The sequence below is a fragment of the Daphnia carinata genome, chromosome 4, assembly GCF_022539665.2.
Source record: "Daphnia carinata strain CSIRO-1 chromosome 4, CSIRO_AGI_Dcar_HiC_V3, whole genome shotgun sequence".
In the NCBI taxonomy this organism is placed as follows: Eukaryota; Metazoa; Arthropoda; class Branchiopoda; order Diplostraca; family Daphniidae; genus Daphnia; species Daphnia carinata.
In genome coordinates, this window is record NC_081334.1 from 2,216,124 (window position 1) to 2,233,068 (window position 16,945).

The following is a 16,945-nucleotide window of genomic DNA, read 5'->3' on the forward strand; positions in this document are numbered from 1 at the left end:
TTAATAAAATAAAGTTATTAATTTAAAAAATCATATATTTATATGGCTAGAATGCGTAAAGTTGTATTTAGAAAATTAAATAGGAATCTGGCCGATAGATGGCCATAGCTGTAAAAAAGAAAATAAAAAGCCGAAATTTTTTTTTTTTTTTTTGGTAAAACGGATTGCCATATCTACTTACCGAAAGCTGATTTACTAGTATTTTGCCTCGGGAATCACCCCATTTCACACCAACTCGGCCGACACTCAGCTATTCTGCTTTTCCCAAGAAGAGATTGACACAACCTTACCTTTCAGCAGATACGTAATCGGGGACAGTCAGTCGGATGTTTCGCATCCCCTTGTTGATGGTTACGCAGAGCCTAGGGAAACCTTACACTTTAGCAAGGCAAGGTAGTCCTCGTAAACCTACTGCCTGGTGGCTGACTGCTGGTGTATTTTCTGGCGTAATGTAAATTAACAACATTAAGTAACCTAGAGAGAAAAAAATATTAGAAGGAAACAAAGATGGTTCTTAATGTTCTCATAAAAATTATACCTTGATAGGTCTTACGATTTTTGAAAGACTTAACAGAGGATGATGGCTATTACAATTACCAGCAACTCAACTATGTATATGCACCGTTGAAAATAAAAATTTAAGCAAAATCGGAATTACAATTAACAGGCGGTCAACTATTTTCACGTTCACCCGCAAATGCCTAGCACTCCTCTGGTTGTTGAGTTGGCTGGTGGCACCTTATAAGTGAGAAACCGATTGTAAACGAAAGAAAGTAATACCACTAATGTTATTCCTTAAGGAAATTTCTCGGGCGTAGCTTTTTTAACCCAAAGGGTTAAGTAACGTAGGACCAAAGGAGTTGATATCAAAATCACACCTGATTTTGAGTGTTCATAGATGTTCCAGTAGCAATCATTCCTGGATCTTTCAGTAAATGCATAGAATTTCTGATTATTACCAAAGGATAACTGCTGCAGTGAAGAAGTTTCTGGAATGCTAATGAAGATCTTTTATACATGGTGCCCATAAAACATCATATTACCGTTTGAAAGACAACTTCCTTAGATCAAGGGCAAAATCAAAACTTTGCCAGTCCTTATGAACCCACTCCCTTGTGAATGCTGGTGATTTTTTTTTGTATAAGTTTCAATATTATCCATGTGTTTTAACTGCTGTAAGTACTAGCTGTAATTGTTCCACTGTAATGGAAGTCATCAACAAGTGCCCTGGACAGAAAAAAATTCCTATCAGAACAAAACAGTCTACAACTTACCTTATAGAGACCAAAACAAAAATGGATGGTTAGTGTCAATACTAAAATCTTAATCTTTCAAAGACAACAAAATTTGTCCTTCTCAAAATGAACCAAAAATTAGCATCATCTAATGATTCACAAGTTAGTAATCACAGATTACGGTGGGCAAGTGGAAATTGAAAAACACAATACACACCTACCAATGTGAGTCGAAATCCCGATGATATTCCTGATTGATGTGCTTCACGACACTTCTAGGTTTTGTAATAAACTTATGTCAATGCTTTTAAATTATTTTGCATATCTTTTATCTTTTCTCTAATTAGCGTACCTTGAACAGTGTTGAAAAATGAGTAAATTTAATGGCGAAAGTCCCAAAAACCACGAGGTCAAGAAGTAAAATCTAGCGAGGAAGGCAGACAGCAGGCTGCACGCGTTAAGCAAACTTAGAAATGTATGACAAAAAAAAACTAACCCCATGAGCCACGGTTTAAGGCGCCTCTTGTGGACACAACGGTCATTACGAGAAACTTCATCCGTCACGAATAAAATGTTTTAATATCCCTATTATGTATCCCTTTTTCGTCAAATTGTTCGACTTTTAAAATAAACCCGACAAAATAAGCCAATCTTTGCACGAATGAAAGGGAACTGAGTTAAATCTACTAAAGGATGAGATAAGCTAAAAAGAAATACCAAAAGGGAAACAAAACAGCAACAGATGCGGAACTAACTAAATAGATGTGTCTGTAGAGAGCTGTCCTACAGGGTAGGACAGCTGATAACATATGGATGGCAAGGAAAAAAAACGGCAAAATGACAGAATATGATCCTATACATCGAGCAACCTATTTCCTACCATTAGATGCTGGCGCGTAATAAAATAAAATAATAAATAAAATTTTAAAAAATTAAAAAACCACCATTTTACTTGTGTCGCGCCAGTACCTTCTGGTAGAAAGCTGGGTCTGCGTAAATCGGGGACAAGCCCTACATACCATACAGTCACCACCGTTTTATTAAACACAATACCTGTTCAATTCTCGTCGATCGACCAAAACTTTACATTTTCTTGAGATACATCATACCTTGCATTGTGCCATTTAAATTTTTTTTCTTCAGAAACAAGGTTTACTATGTATTTTTTTGTTGTTGTAAGCCTGTAATAGAATATAAGGTGAAGCAATAAGACAAGCATTTAGATCATTAACAGCGAAATAAACCTGGACACCAAATTATAAAGAATTGACAACCATTCCTTGAAGACAGTCAGTATCTCTTACACTAACTTTACTTTTAAGAAGATTTGGCTTTCTCAATGAAACTGGCAAGTTTCACATCTTTTTGGCTGAGTCCATTGACATCATGCGTGGAAAGGGTGATTTGGATTTTGTTGTAGACATTGAACCATTCAGGGTGATGATCCATCTTCTCTGCTTGTAGTGCCACCTTAGACATAAATCCCCAAGCCTGTCAAAAGTAAAATATTTGTCAATAGGTTATCGTGCAAGCAAAATTGAAGTTTGAGTTGTGCTACCTGGTTAAAATCCTGACAAACAAATTCTTTGTAAATGGCATCTCTGTTACTAACCAAAGTCCACCCAGCTTCATGCAAGGGAGTTAAAAACGTGGTTCTCTCCTCCTCAGTTAATTTAGTTGTTGCCTAAAATCCATTAGTTAATGACGTTTTTCATACGACAATAAGTATAAATGAACACAAGGAAATCAGAGGTTACCATTTTCTTTCCGCGTTGGAACGTATGTGACCAACTTAAGGAAGGGGCAAATAGAAAAGACCTCTTCAACAAATTCCGGGTCACTATGCTCATTTATGGCCTAGCTTCGAGCAAAACTAAATATTGCCTCGAAATTTTTGAGATCAGACGTTTAACTTCGCCTTCTGGGCTTTTAGCGCAATATTTTGGTAGTTTCAGCCAGCGTTGCCAATTAAAAAAACACTCTTTATAAAAAAAATTAAGAAAAAGTTGAAAAGGGTTTTTAAATACAATAAATTGGAACACGTAGAATTAAATTTGTAATTAAAAAAAACAATCAAACTGCATTCTACGATTAACATATATTCACTTTCGTAGTAGTAAAGTTTGTAGTTTCCCATGTAGAGGCACCTAGTGGATTTTACTTAAACTACTCGCTAAATTCTAGGCACGCTTGTACTAAAATATTTAAAAAGAAGTTTACGATTAATACATTCCTTAAACGGTGTTAATTGAAAAAATTCTAACGCCAGGCTTTAGTTACATTCTCAAGCCAAATGCCAGCTACCCAAACCGTATTTTTAGTGTTGCTTCTTCTCTACTGTGATATCCTCTATTGTATTAGTTAGAAACTGAAAACTAAAAAGATTATAAAATTCCTAACAAATTCACTTTGACAGGTACTACTTCTAATGAAGAAATGTTAGGTGTTGTTTCTGTTTAATACGTATTCGTCATGCGCCTGATATCTACTGTGTTTCGCGAAGCAACTAAATTGTTTTATTACCACTACATCTATTTTGGAGCCAAAATCGAACTGGCGTGATTTTGTGATGGGAACTAGCCTGACACTTTTCAAATGAATAATGTTTGATGCATGGTGTGCTTAAACCCCCCAGATTATGGACAGGGATTAAATCATACACTTTGAATAAATAGCACAAACGCAACTTGCATTATATATCCTTTGTATACTGTATAGATGTGTGTATGTAAGAGCATGGCACTTGCCCAGCAGCAACATTAACGAGCGCATCCATTTCATTTCCGTCATTTCATAACACGAAACCAAAAAGGGCAACAAACTCTCTTTGGAGGAGAATTTTAGAAACATTGTGCGCATGCTTGTGTTTACAACAACAAACCCCTCGGCTGCTGGTGAGAAACGAGGAGACGGGGAGGATAGGCTAGAAAAGAACGAAAGAAAAAAAAATGAAAATGGAAAAAAAAAAAAAAAAAAAACAAGTAGAAAGAAACCATGGCTCGCGTTACATGACGGGTATAGTGCCTTGCATCAGAGGGGCTTGTCATAAACAAGCAAAATGACCACGTGGTTTAACATTTCATAAACTTCCAGCATGGGCTCGCTAACAATTGGAGATACACAAGATTTATCGAAATAGTTGCAGCATTTTTACAGGCATAAAGCGATGAGATAGATGGATGCGTAACAGGTTAAGCCATTAGAGTCCACCATCAAAGATTTCAATTACGATCGCAATGGAGGACAATATAAGTCCACAATTTAACACAACACACACAAAGAGATGAAAAAATAACTCTGAAAGAGCAGCCACCTTTGATAGAATGTACCTTTTGATAAAAACAAAAATAATAATAATAACAATAATATGAAGATGAACGTCATGTCACTGCAATCCTTTGGTCACAAACACAGGATTCAAAGATCGCCTGCAGTATTGACAAATCACTGGCCACTGGCAACAAAACACACACAAACACACTCAATCATCAGCACCGAACCAGGAGATTTGAAGGACTCGTTATTGTTTGCCTCTTAGAGATTTCTTCATTATCTCCGTCATACAGCCCGCTTAAAACGCTGGCCCTCGTCACCAATCTGCGGTGACCGGAAATGGTATGGGGGAGGCGTTCATTTTTTCTTCTTTTGGGAGGATGGTAGGGTAGCGGTTCTTCTTGGTTTTAATATTCATTTGTCTAGCAAAGCAGCATGTTGAGGAATCGTTTATAATCATCACAGAGTGCTTTCATATTGGACGGCCAGTGGTGCGGAAGGAGCTAGCTGCTCCATTTCGACGCAGGGCGGAGTCTCGTCCTCGGGGAAAGTAATCTTGTCGGCCTTGTACCAGACGACCAGGTCTACGAAGAACGCACAAAGCATCAACGCTCCTGTCGTACCTGTATGTAAATTAAAATGTAAAACAATTGAAATAGATAGATAAACACAAGCCTGGAAAAAAATAAACAAGCAAACAGTAAAAGTCAAACGGAAAATGATACCGTGAAACGAGACTCGGAAGGTTTTGGCGTCATAGAGCCAACAAGCACCTTGTTCGCCGCATGTCTTTTCCCATACAAAACAGGCTGAGTCGACCACAGCGCCGTAAATAATTGGACACGGCACGTTGGCTTAAAAAGAGAAAGAAAAAAATTAGCAATGCTCCTCACTAACGAAGCGCGTTCTTTTGTTTTTCTTTAAAGGAAAATACCAAACAATCCAATGGCAAATTGAATCAACCCGAGAGCCATAGCTTTATCTTTGGCGTGTACGCATCGAAGAGTAAGCAGCATGGAGCCCACCTCACTCGTTGAATGTATCAAAACAAACAGCGAAAAGATTCCAATATACCAGATGTAGTTGTTACATTCAAGGTGGCAGTAGCCTGAAGTAGCCGTCACGCCCACATCGAGACATTCGCAGTTGGAGTACTGTCAAAATTACGAAAATCAGTGTACAATAAGGCTATTGTAATTCATTAAATGAGTTCTATTTTACCTCGGTGCTTCCCACTTGTCCACCGACGTGGGTGAGATTGGCGCAACCGGCGTGACAGGCTGAAAAGTAAGTTTCACCCGTCGATGTACAAATAGGAGCAAACACGCTACTGTCACATTCACACGTCCGATTGCAAGGTATTTTGATTGTCATTCCGCTGGTCAACAGGAGGGACGGATAAATGTGTTTTTATTTCATTTTTAATTCTTTCATGTTGGTTTTACCTATCGGTTTGTTCCAAACCAGAGAAATCACTCATCGGACATCCCAGTAACATCAGCAGAGCCATCCCTTCAAAACCAAACAAAATATTTCATTAGGAAAATCGAAAAACATGAATAATTGTAATGAAATTACCAATAGCATAAAGAAGTGCAGTTAGGGCTATCCACGCCGCAACAAATTTGGGGCTGGGTTTTCTTAGACGAATGAACACTCCACTGAAAAAGATGCCAATACCCATTACTCCAATACCGCCGATACCTAAATACAGAAAAAGTGAAAAGCCATGAGCCAATGAACGTGACTAATTTCACGTTAACTAAAAAAACGAAATATGCAACGAACCAGAGATCATGTTGGCGGAGTGGGCGGTCATTCTGAATTGCGATTCTAGATATTTCGGAAGAAAAGTGTAAAGGCCCGCCACTGGTAGAATATGGAGGACGCTGCTAGCAGTTCGAAAGAGAAGGATATCATTCTTCAAGAGCCGACGAATGGCTTTAGGAAAGTCTTTCAAACTGGGGTTCTTGCTCCGCATTGCAGACACTTGTTGCACTTTGGGTTTTGCTTCTGGCGACGCTATTTTACCATTGACTTGTTTCTTATGCTGGCCAGTCCGCTTGCCCTTCCTGGGCAACCGCCGTGGAAAGGCAAACATGGAAAAGGAAGCCAATAAAATAGTGGAAGCGACGAAGATCATTCCTATTTTATAGGTTCATTCGTTAGGCGATTGAATTGCTGAAAGTTTTTTTGAAAATTAAAACTTTACCAAGCCACCACGCCCCGATCCAACGAGGATCTTTTGGCGTAACGTCAGGTTCGACTAACGGATCCACATAAATTGACGTGCACAACGAGCCCAGGACGAAGCCAAAGACAGGTCCCAGAATCTTGACACCAATGTTTATAGCTAAATTCGAGAAAACAAATTAAAATTAAATACATTCTTAAACGGGATATCGTTAACGTAGTATTTTTATACCGAAATAGGTAGGAGATTCTCGATTTGCCACATTATCATCCATATATGGGATACCAAGTGTTTCGACGGCAGTCCGGCCCATGCCGATACCCAAAAGACTCAAGAAAAAGAAAGCCAAAACAACTGTCGTCGTTCGTGAAATGGCCTGTTGTTTGCTACTCTCTGTAAATATACGGAAAAATATTAACTAATTAATGAACAATTTCTTTAAATAACACGAACACAGAGGAGTTTACAACTTACTAGCGCATTGCTCGTTACGTTCAAGTTCAGATATTTGCGGGCCCAAGCTGAGATTGGCATTCTCCACCTGTCGGCAGATGAGATCCATTTCCAGTTTTTGTGGACCTGAAAGACGAGAAGGATCCATCGGTGCAACTAAACTGAGTCCGCTTTGCAGATCGGGCGATAACATAGAAGAGAGTGACGAAGAGGATCCCGTGTTGGGTTTGGTCCTCCAAAAGAGAAAATGGGGTAGGGAGCAGAGTGCGGCGGAGGCGCCAAAGAGAACCATACCCCAGCCGATCCATTTGGGACGGTGGCCTTGGCCACCGTAATAAGTGAGAAGGAGAGCGCCACCAATTTGTCCTATTTCGGTAGCGCTCATGATGATACCAGTCGTTTTCGACTGGATTTGGAAGAGTTTTTCGATTGTGGTCAGCACGCTGACAAAGTACGTGTAGAACATTCCCTGGAGTACGCAAGCCAGACAGAAGACGGCCAGGAACATCTGTTTGGAGGCCAGCGGCTGGAGCCACGCGGGTGAGAAACACGGGCCGAGACCGCAGAGTAGCTCCTCGTCTTCATCTTCTTCGCCATCGACGTCCATGTTAGTAGCGGGATGAACAGCGTCGCTGCCGCCATTTAGCCGTTTGATGACCGGCTGACTGACGACCGCCAACCTGTGAGATTCATCATCTTTTGGACTGAAGGAAGGGCTGTTATCCAAGCCATTTTGCCCCATTAGCCTGTCTGATCCGTTGGGTGCTATGGGCCAACCCGGTCCGCCTCCACCTCCGCTGCTACCTTCGATCGCTCGGTGACTCAGCAGGGCAGGATCAGAGTCATCCGATGTTGGAAGCGGATCGAAGCGGGAAGAGCCTCGCTTCACCATCGTCACAACCGATTGATCTGTCAATAAAAATGTGGAGCAAAAGAAATGATCAGTAAATAGATGGAGTAGCTGAAAATCAAAGTGCCGGTGCTAGTCGACAACGCAGACTAAATTTTCTGAAGGAGATCAGCGAGTTTCATGACCTAATAATCAAATGCTGCTCTAAAAATGCGGAAGCGAAAACGAGACGACAGTCAAGGCTAGTAAATCCACGTGATCCAGCATTTTCTTAAGGTCGAAAAAGGAAGAAAAGGGGGAACAGTTGCTAATAAGATTCGCAACCGTCTCTACAGTGAAGAAAACAACAACGCAGTCAAGGGTAATGTTCCAGTGTCGGTTCACTATGGTTCCTCGCACTTGGCACAAGAAGGCCCGCATCCTCAGTAGGTTAGCGCTAGCGCAAATTGAATTACCACCAAAAAGAGCCCATTTAAATTTGATAGTTTCAGCCGGCTCCGTTTACATGATTTTAGGAGGGCAAGAGCAAGGCCAGTAGTTCCCATCGAATGAAACCAGCCATTTTGCGAGCGTCTAAAAGTTAGAAGTCCGTTCTTTTTTGAAGAATCAAATGGCACGTATGAAGTATTAGCAACAAAAGATTTTGTTTAAGAAAAAAAAAACGGATTCAATGGACTAGGAAGAAAGAGGAGAAAAGAGACAGAAGAATTCAGGTCAAGGGTCATTGGACTTTGGTTGGGAACGTCAGGCCGGAAAAGGAATTAATCGGTAAAAAAACTGACGATGCACACTGTACTACTTTTTTTCGGAGAAGAATTTGAATCTATGCGAATCGCAAAAGAAGGGAAACATAAATGAAAACGAAACAGCACGGCGAAAAAAAAAACGGATCGAATTACGTGCTGCTGACTATGTTGTGCGTCCCGGCTGCTTTTGTAAATAAAAGCCGAATGAAACAAATCCATTCACAACGGTCGGGAATAACACGTTTTTGCATGATTGACAGAAACAAAACAAAAACAGCGCAAGTCAGAGGTTAGTTTCGGGAGAGGGCAAAGAAAAAAAAAAAAAAAGGCCTGAATGGCACATCGCGGTGGGGGGTTGCGCTAATTCGGCCGATCGACTGCCATATAGAGAAAAACCTTGGCTTGCGCGACTCAATTCTTGGTCAGCTGTGTGGGTCGGGCTCCCGGGGTATTTTGACATGGAAAGTATCTTTCACGCACCAAATAGCCCCTCGTGTCTCGAGTGATAAGTCTTGGCCTCGATTCTCGTTCCGACAGCCGACACCAAACGGACGGAGAGGAGTGCACGGCGGCCAGTTAAAACCAGACAAACGGAAAGACAAGGGCCTCGGAAAATAAAATAAAACGACATGCAATTACGATGCACTATAAATACAAAAAATCTAACTCAACACATATTTCTACCCTACAGCCATTTCTCAGCTAACCTCGAAAACAAAAAAATAATTTTTTGTGTTCCGAACCGCCATGGTGGCAGTTTTCTCCGCTGCTCTCTAGTTTTCTTTTTTCGTTATAGGTGCGCCCCAGCAGCTAACGATAAACTTGGTCAGCTGTTTTTTTCGTGGGGCGATTCTACTCGAATGTTAAAACATTCGAGCCCTCGGCTTGGCAATCGGCACCGACCGTTGACTAGCGACAAACACATGTTGGGAAAGTTTACAATAACACAAACTTTTTGGGATGTATGGGCATCGTCAGCACGATAGTCCTCAGATTTGACCTTACAAAGACCGAGAGAAAGAGACCGCCAAAACAGACGGGATCAATTATGTATGTTTCGACAGTGGGATTTTTTTTTCTTCTGGGAGGAGGGAGCAATCTGGACCCAGAGATTAGCCAGCGGCCGCTCTTGTTCGAACGAGTGAAAAAGCAGTAGCAACAAGAGCGACATCATCGACCTTGGTTTTTCCTATGGATAATGCACCCAAAATTGGAAAGACTGTACAAGAAACTGTGGCTGGGCTGATCCAGCGTTTAAAAAAAAAAAAAAAAAGAAGAAGAAAACGATAGGGCGAAAGAAAAAGGAGATACGTAGTTAAAGATCATTTATTCATCGAGTGAAAGTCCCATTCAGACGATGACGTCAGAACTAATCTTACTGCATCAGCTAAGGAAATCAAGAGTTTTCACATCACTAAAACCGCCATTTTCGTTTTTTAAAAGGTACGATGGATTGGAAAATTTTCGCGAATCGATCCTATCCACGCTCCCAAGAATGATCTCAAGAAAGAGAGAAAAAGGATTCGCACGCTAACACGTTGACGTTGTTATCCAAAATAATCTTCCGCTCAGCCGGTACGCCCGGCTCATTCCCAGGTAGAATGAGGTCACATAAGTCACCTGACGCAGACCCCATTTCGTTTCTGTCTTTCCTCTTTCTGTTTTCTTAAAAGAGACGATATCAAGATAAATTCCAACACGAAGTCCTCTTCGACAAGTCAGTTCTACCCTCCCCTCCTTAAAAAAAAAATCGGTTATTTGTTCACCTTCATTTCTACTAGGTCGTTGTTGTTTTTCTTTTGTTTCTGCTTGTTTATTTGTTTTGTTTGTTTGTTTTTTTTTTTTCGACAGGGGAAGGGCATTGTTTTTTTTTGTTTGCTAACTGCTAAAGAACAGCGTGACTATCGTTCACTTTGAATCTTCGTTTTTTTTTCTCCCCCTTGCCCTCCAGGAGACAGTGGTTTCTTGCAAATTCTAAATACAACGAATCGCTAGCCAAAAGAGAAAGGATAAAAAAGAAATAGAAATCGCCTACCCCAAAGGGGAGGAAAACGCAACGTCTGGAGAATGGCACACAAACAAAAAAAAATAAAGGAATAACTAAATGAATGGATTCGTCTCCGCAACACACAAACCACACACCCTTAAAGCAGACGGAACAAGGCAGGTGTGGAGGTGGTCCAATCTGGGAGGAAAAAGCAGTCCGTGATTCCTCAAGAAAAGCTTCTGGGTTCTCGTCCTTTATTCTTTTTGTGTGTTTTTCTTCCTTCAGACAGACAGCACAAACTTCATTTCACTGCACATTGGCAAGGGTCTCAACTTGAAAGGAGTCTGGTTGGTCTCAACTCAAACGCCTGTATGCGACGCGAGAAGACTTTCGGTGCGCAGCGGAGGGATGGGACTTGTGTGAATCGAAAAGGTGGTGGCCTTCAAAGTCCTGTTATATGCCTGGCGGCAGCAGAAAGCAGGCAGACTCACCAGCCCTCCTCCCCCCAACTGCACAACTCCTCCCAAAAACGATGCCGCGTGAGCAACAGAAACACAGCGGCTCGCATGCCCCCCACCCCCCTCCTTAAAGACACATACACACACTCTCTCTCTCTTGCGTTCGTTTTAAACAGCCGACCAAAGAAACGTTTTAGCCGACTCCTCCTCTTCTCTCGCAGACACTTTATCTATTCTTTGGTTGTCACTAAAATAAAAAAGAAAAGCGAAAAAGGGACTAACACACATCGAAAAATTTAACCATGCGGATGAATCGATTGGCCAATCGGAAGCTAGCTCCGCCGGAGGAGGAATGACCTCTTTGCCTTTCTAGTGCAGCAATTGGCACGCGTCGCTTTTCCTTCGTCACATCCTCTACGTTCTCAACTGACCGAGATATACATCCGCATACTCCTGAGACACTATCTGTTTCATTGATACATGCTGTTGTTCGCGACCTGCTTCTTTCTATTGCGACCGATAGTACAACAGCACCAATCGTGTTCTACTATAAGAGGCTTAACACTGAACGTTTTTCATTCAAGCGAATACAACGGCGAAACCAAAGGCTAATGAAGACATTCTTTTCACCAAACCTACAAAATCCCACTCTTTATGAAGATGGGAAAACAAATTAGAATGTGTTTGCTTGGAAAGTGAAGAAGAGGTAACATAGTTTCCTGCTACTGCCAGGAAGTCTACAAGAAAGGGAGTGAACGGGGTCAAAATGACAAGTTTTCCTGGTGATCAGCTTTCGCATCACTTCACAAGAATGAAACTTGTTCGTGATGTTTTCTACTGACATGGGTAACCAAGCATCTTGTATGTGCTGAACTAATTTGGTTAAAGTCAATCTTTAAAAACACTAACCTTGCTGTGGGTGATTCATTTTTCTTGAACTAGTTGTGTCGCTTTAGGCAGCAACAATGAGACCAGCAGAAGTAACCAAATGCAGCAATTGTGCTTGAGATTAGTACTGAAACACAGATATGTTCTGGTGAGATTCCAGACAGTTGGATGTGATGTGTAACTGGCAATGAAAGCTCCTTCAAAGATTGAACCATTTGCCAAAATGTTTCACTGGTTGTGGCGCCACAACAGTTGAACGATTCAGCCATAGCTCACTAAATCTTGTATGTCTAGTTAAGCCCATGACCTATTGGTCTATGAGTTACTTAATGACTTGTCCAAAGAGTTCTGGTCACTTTTTGCAAATGCTTGGATAGAATATCAATAGAGACATCAAACTAAATAAAATTAATTTAACTGATTTTCACCGTTATTTTACAAGCAGCAGATGAAAAGCACTATAAACTCAGGAATCCCTTGTGCATTTTAAACAATAAACTAACATCAACATGTCAAAAAGGCTGTTTTCCCTTTTTCTTTTTTGCATCAACATGCCTGGGAATACGGGCTTGCCCGGCTACAGGTCATAAGCAGGCAAGTAAATTGATACGAAGCCTATTCTTACCCTGTTTTTTTATGCAAATCTATTGCGCAACGTAGCAGATCGCAGGCGCCAAATCCGGCAACAGGCACTGATTTCGTCCTATGCGTCCATGTCTTGGGTCAAAATCTTATTGAGTAACAAGAGCACTGACCAGCAATGTCTCTCGTGTACAAAATGGACATGTTGTAAAGTATTGCTTTCAACATCACTATAACCTACGTTGAACAACCATTCTTGACCTTCCAGTGGTTTCATCATCGCACGAATTTCCTGGGGAGCGAAAAAGAACGAAAAGATTTACGTTTCCCGATAACAAAACTTCAAGTATATATACGTCAAAAGTCAGACCAATGAACTCTTTTTTTTTTGATGCTGCGTTTATGGATTCGCCGAAGCGAGAGCTATTTCTGATTAGCAAGTTGTCAACTGCGTCGTCAAACCGCCCGGGATTTCTTGCTTTTCTCCAAATGGCTGACTGAAAAAAAAATCCTTTTAATCAAAGACTTGATTTCTCATTAATGCCTTTTATTCTAGTCCATGGCATGGGTACATGGGGATGACTATCGTATCCTCGAACGTTTCATTGGAATTTTCTGACAGCTTTCCAAAACGAGTTGTCTAGCTTAGGGAGCAGATCAATTCCAAACATTTTTCGAGCCACTTCTGGTAATTACTGTGATGCATTTTCAAGTGCTAGTCCCGGTGATTATTAAGCATAGCTCTAAGACAAAATGTGAAAAATTAATTCGATGGGAAGGAAATTAAAAATGAATACTTGGCTCTAGCAGTGCCACTACAGGCGAAATTGAATTCAAGACTTCAATTACTATTCATGAGAACCTTGAACTAGACCTTCAAACTTCCCCTTGTGAGGAGAACCACAGATTCAGCATGAGAAAACGCGAACCCACCCAAATCTGCCAGCCTTCTATGAATCTGGAAAAAAAACGTGCTTTTGACCGCATCGTGCATCGCCCACACTTTCTCTTTCAGAAGGTGTAGAATAACGAAAAAGTCGCGGAATACCGCGTGCTTTACAGTCTGAGCATAAACCAAGTCCAACCTTTTGTGGCATTTCCCTTTCTTCGCTGTATTGATTAATATTTTAATAAGCCAAAGAACATACAAAACCTTCACTTTATTTGGAGAATCTGCAGAAAGCACACTATACTTCTACATTCGTATACGTTAAATGTGGCATAATCCATGACCATCATTAATCGTTCCCATTCTCCATGCTGAATTTCCCATAACGCTAGTTTCTAGGGCGTCCTTCTTTCCCACTTTTTAGCCGAGGTTTACTTTACGCCATCTATGCACGATTTCGATCGCACCTTTTTGAATTTTCAGTTGCCATAAGAGCACTATGGAAAGGAAATTGCGGTTGCTGTTCTATTGACTGTCGGTGAAAATCATCCTCAAAACCGTGTATTTGCTTTCTTTATCAAGCAAGGCGAATTCTCAAAACTCTAAGCTCTATACCTGTTAAAATTTAAATGACCATAAATGGGAAATTCGTCGCATTTTAAAGGAAGAAACAAGTTCTATGTTCGCGGAACTGGGAAGCATGTAGTTAGCAGCCGACACTGAATAGTTGCGCTACGATACAGTCGAGCTAAAAGGCATATTAAATGGACAATAAACTTACGGGAAAACTTAACATGGTGATCGGGAACCCATGGTGGGAGATCTCCGAATTTGGAAGAGAATAAAATAGCATTTATTTATGTTAAAAAAAAACTATTATTTTATTTGTTTGCGCACTCGTAAATGTTACAGTTTCTGACGCAGGGATATCAATATGATCGACATTTAGAAATCTGGATTTCAGAAATTATTTTAAAATGTGTTAGCACAACCACCGTTCCTACGGTATTAGTCGTTTGTTGTTATTTTACTTTACTGCCGGCGTTCAACACGTGAGAGAGATGTTTAATCGTGCAGTTACCGCTACCCAGTTAAAGCCATGGATAAAATTCAATTATATTCTTAAAAATGTAACTTTTCCTGTGAGGCCATTTTGTAACAGTTGTCCTAGGTATTCAAACAAAGATGATGAGCCAGTGAAACCTTCTGTTCCAGTTCCCAAAGATTTCCAAGCAGAACTTGATTATGAAACATATTGCCCACCGTTGGCTCAGCCTATAAAACCTCATGTACACCCTATTAAAAAATCATTTGATTTCTTAGGAATTACTGGTAGAAATGACCCAAAAACACACACTAATCTTTACTTTCCCCGGCATTGTGACATTATTATTATTGGGGGTGGAATCATGGGCTGCTCTATTGCCTACTGGCTGAAGCAGCGAGGTCATGACAATGGGCTAAGAGTGATTGTAGTTGAACAAGATCCAAGTTATACTCGGGCATCAACAGTTTTATCTGTTGGTGGTTTGCGTCAGCAGTTCTCTTTACCAGAAAACATCCAAATGTCCCTTTATGGAGCAGAATTCTTGAGGAAATCAAAGAAATTACTTTCAGGGGAAGGTTTGGAAGGTCCTGATGTACAGTTTCACCCATTTGGCTACTTATTTTTAGCCACAGAGAAAGGTGCAGATCAGCTAATTGCTAATCACAAACTTCAAACGTAACTTTTAAAACATTTATTAGTCACATGTTTTATCCATACCATTTATGTTTACATATTTATAGATCATTAGGAGCAAAAATACAACTTTTATCTGCCAAAAAGCTTAAACAAAAATTTCCATGGATCAATACAGATGGTGTTGAGTTGGCTTCTTTTGGACTGGAAAATGAAGGCTGGTATGTTTGTATTCTATGAATTGCCAAAAATAGTCATTTACCAACCATTTCTGTTTTCTTTTTCTTTTTAAACATTTCTAGGTTTGATCCTTGGTCATTGCTCAATGGATTCAGGAATAAGGCTCTAGAAATGGGTGTTGAGTTCGTAAAGGTCTGCAAAATAATTTTGGATTCTGCGCCATGTATTTACTTTTTCTTTTTATGAAGGCGGAAACTGTCGGTTTTGAAACTCAAGAAATGCTTGTACCTGGTAAGCCTGGTGTCGGAGACAATGGTTGCTTCCAAAAGCTAAAGAGGGTTCATGTACGTAGGACGTAAATGACTTAAATAACATCATATTTTAGATTATATTATAGTGTCCCTTCAGGTTCGACTAGATGATGGCGATATAAGAACGATTGATTTTTCCATGTGTGTAATGGCGGCTGGTGCTCAGTCCGGTAAAGTCAGTAAATTAGCTGGAATTGGGTTGGGAACAGGCTTGCTGCGCAACGCCCTACCCGTTGAACCTCGGTAAATTCAAAACCCACAATTTATTATTTTATTTATTCATCATTGTTTTTTTTGTCCTTTTGTCATGCCGTTTTCACAGAAAGCGTTATGTTTATTGTTTCCATGCGCCTGAAGGTCCAGGACTTGATTGTCCGCTTACAGTAGATACGACAGGGTCGTACTTCAGGTAAACCTCCATAGAAACCTTTACTCCATCTGAAGAATACAAAATAAAACTTTCGACAATGCAGACGAGAAGGCCTTGGAGGCCACTACGTAGCTGGAAAATCTCCTATTGCCAATGAAGAACCTGGAGTTTCTAATTTGGATGTGGATTACACTTTTTTTGATCAGCAAGTTTGGCCAGACGTAGCGCTGCGTGTTCCTGGGTTTGAAAACATAAAGGTATTAAGCTTGATTGGTTATTCATGTTGTTTGAGTGTTTTTTATTTATTTGTGGAAATATTTCTGATATTATCTGTAACGATGATATTCACTTTTTCCTCCTTTAGCTGAAGAGTGCATGGTCTGGCTATTACGATTATAACACGTTTGATCAGAACGGTATAATCGGAATTCATCCATATCACACCAACTTTTTATTCGCTACCGGTTTCAGCGGTCATGGATTACAACAAGCGCCTGCTGTTGGAAGGGCTGTAATGGAACTTATTTTGGAGGGCAAGTTCCTCACGATTGATTTGTCTCGTTTTGGATTTGACAGAGTGATAACGAATCAACCAGTTTTCGAGCAAAACATTGTCTAGTGTAAAATAATAAGTGACTGCATTGCAATTGAAGCACATCCTTTCACTTTATTGATTATTGATGGAATAATCAGGTATTTTCAGGAACCGCCATGCAAGTTTCAGTTGAATGCAGGTTGCCAATAGCAACCCGCTTTATTATTTACTAGCTTGACATATTCTCGATGACCGGGCAACTAATCTAAAAACAACGAATAATTTTTTTTAAATCGTCCTAAATGATCAGCTA

At 40.4% G+C, this 16,945-nt stretch overlaps 3 protein-coding genes and 1 long non-coding RNA gene across 8 annotated transcripts; 1 reads left to right on the forward strand and 3 right to left on the reverse strand.

The window, feature by feature from the left end:
* Positions 1 to 215: 215 nt before the first annotated feature.
* LOC130695538 (uncharacterized) lies at positions 216 to 1,709 on the reverse strand. The gene is made up of 4 exons (XR_009002420.1): positions 1,588 to 1,709; positions 1,453 to 1,510; positions 539 to 1,227; positions 216 to 474 (listed from the first exon to the last, which is right to left on the reverse strand). It is a non-coding gene; the product is annotated as an uncharacterized LOC130695538 (long non-coding RNA).
* A 672-nt stretch (positions 1,710 to 2,381) lies between these two features.
* Positions 2,382 to 3,181, reverse strand: LOC130695227 (probable pterin-4-alpha-carbinolamine dehydratase). Its single transcript, XM_057518344.2, has 3 exons — positions 2,993 to 3,181; positions 2,794 to 2,919; positions 2,382 to 2,726 (listed from the first exon to the last, which is right to left on the reverse strand). The coding sequence occupies exons 1-3, from the start codon at positions 3,083 to 3,085 to the stop codon at positions 2,553 to 2,555; spliced, it is 393 nt and encodes a 130-aa protein (XP_057374327.1). The 5' UTR covers positions 3,086 to 3,181; the 3' UTR covers positions 2,382 to 2,552.
* A 741-nt stretch (positions 3,182 to 3,922) lies between these two features.
* LOC130695228 (solute carrier organic anion transporter family member 74D-like) lies at positions 3,923 to 12,510 on the reverse strand. Of its 5 annotated transcripts, none has more exons than XM_057518345.2 (11): positions 12,106 to 12,510; positions 7,177 to 8,064; positions 6,934 to 7,095; positions 6,721 to 6,861; positions 6,297 to 6,653; positions 6,087 to 6,212; positions 5,954 to 6,020; positions 5,730 to 5,886; positions 5,443 to 5,662; positions 5,234 to 5,362; positions 3,923 to 5,131 (listed from the first exon to the last, which is right to left on the reverse strand). In XM_057518345.2, exons 1-11 carry the CDS (start codon positions 12,122 to 12,124, stop codon positions 4,968 to 4,970), a joined length of 2,430 nt encoding a protein of 809 aa, XP_057374328.1. In that variant the 5' UTR covers positions 12,125 to 12,510; the 3' UTR covers positions 3,923 to 4,967. The 5 variants fall into 5 exon arrangements, with proteins under 5 accessions (XP_057374328.1, XP_059351055.1, XP_059351057.1 ...); XM_059495072.1 differs by lacking the exon at positions 12,106 to 12,510 and adding an exon at positions 10,894 to 11,172; XM_059495074.1 differs by lacking the exon at positions 12,106 to 12,510 and adding an exon at positions 10,890 to 11,172.
* Positions 12,511 to 14,494: 1,984 nt separating this feature from the next.
* On the forward strand, positions 14,495 to 16,756 carry LOC130695226 (FAD-dependent oxidoreductase domain-containing protein 1-like). The gene is made up of 8 exons (XM_057518343.2): positions 14,495 to 15,278; positions 15,344 to 15,457; positions 15,539 to 15,608; positions 15,665 to 15,760; positions 15,825 to 15,970; positions 16,050 to 16,136; positions 16,201 to 16,354; positions 16,462 to 16,756. The coding sequence occupies exons 1-8, from the start codon at positions 14,617 to 14,619 to the stop codon at positions 16,714 to 16,716; spliced, it is 1,584 nt and encodes a 527-aa protein (XP_057374326.1). The 5' UTR covers positions 14,495 to 14,616; the 3' UTR covers positions 16,717 to 16,756.
* Positions 16,757 to 16,945: the final 189 nt, after the last annotated feature.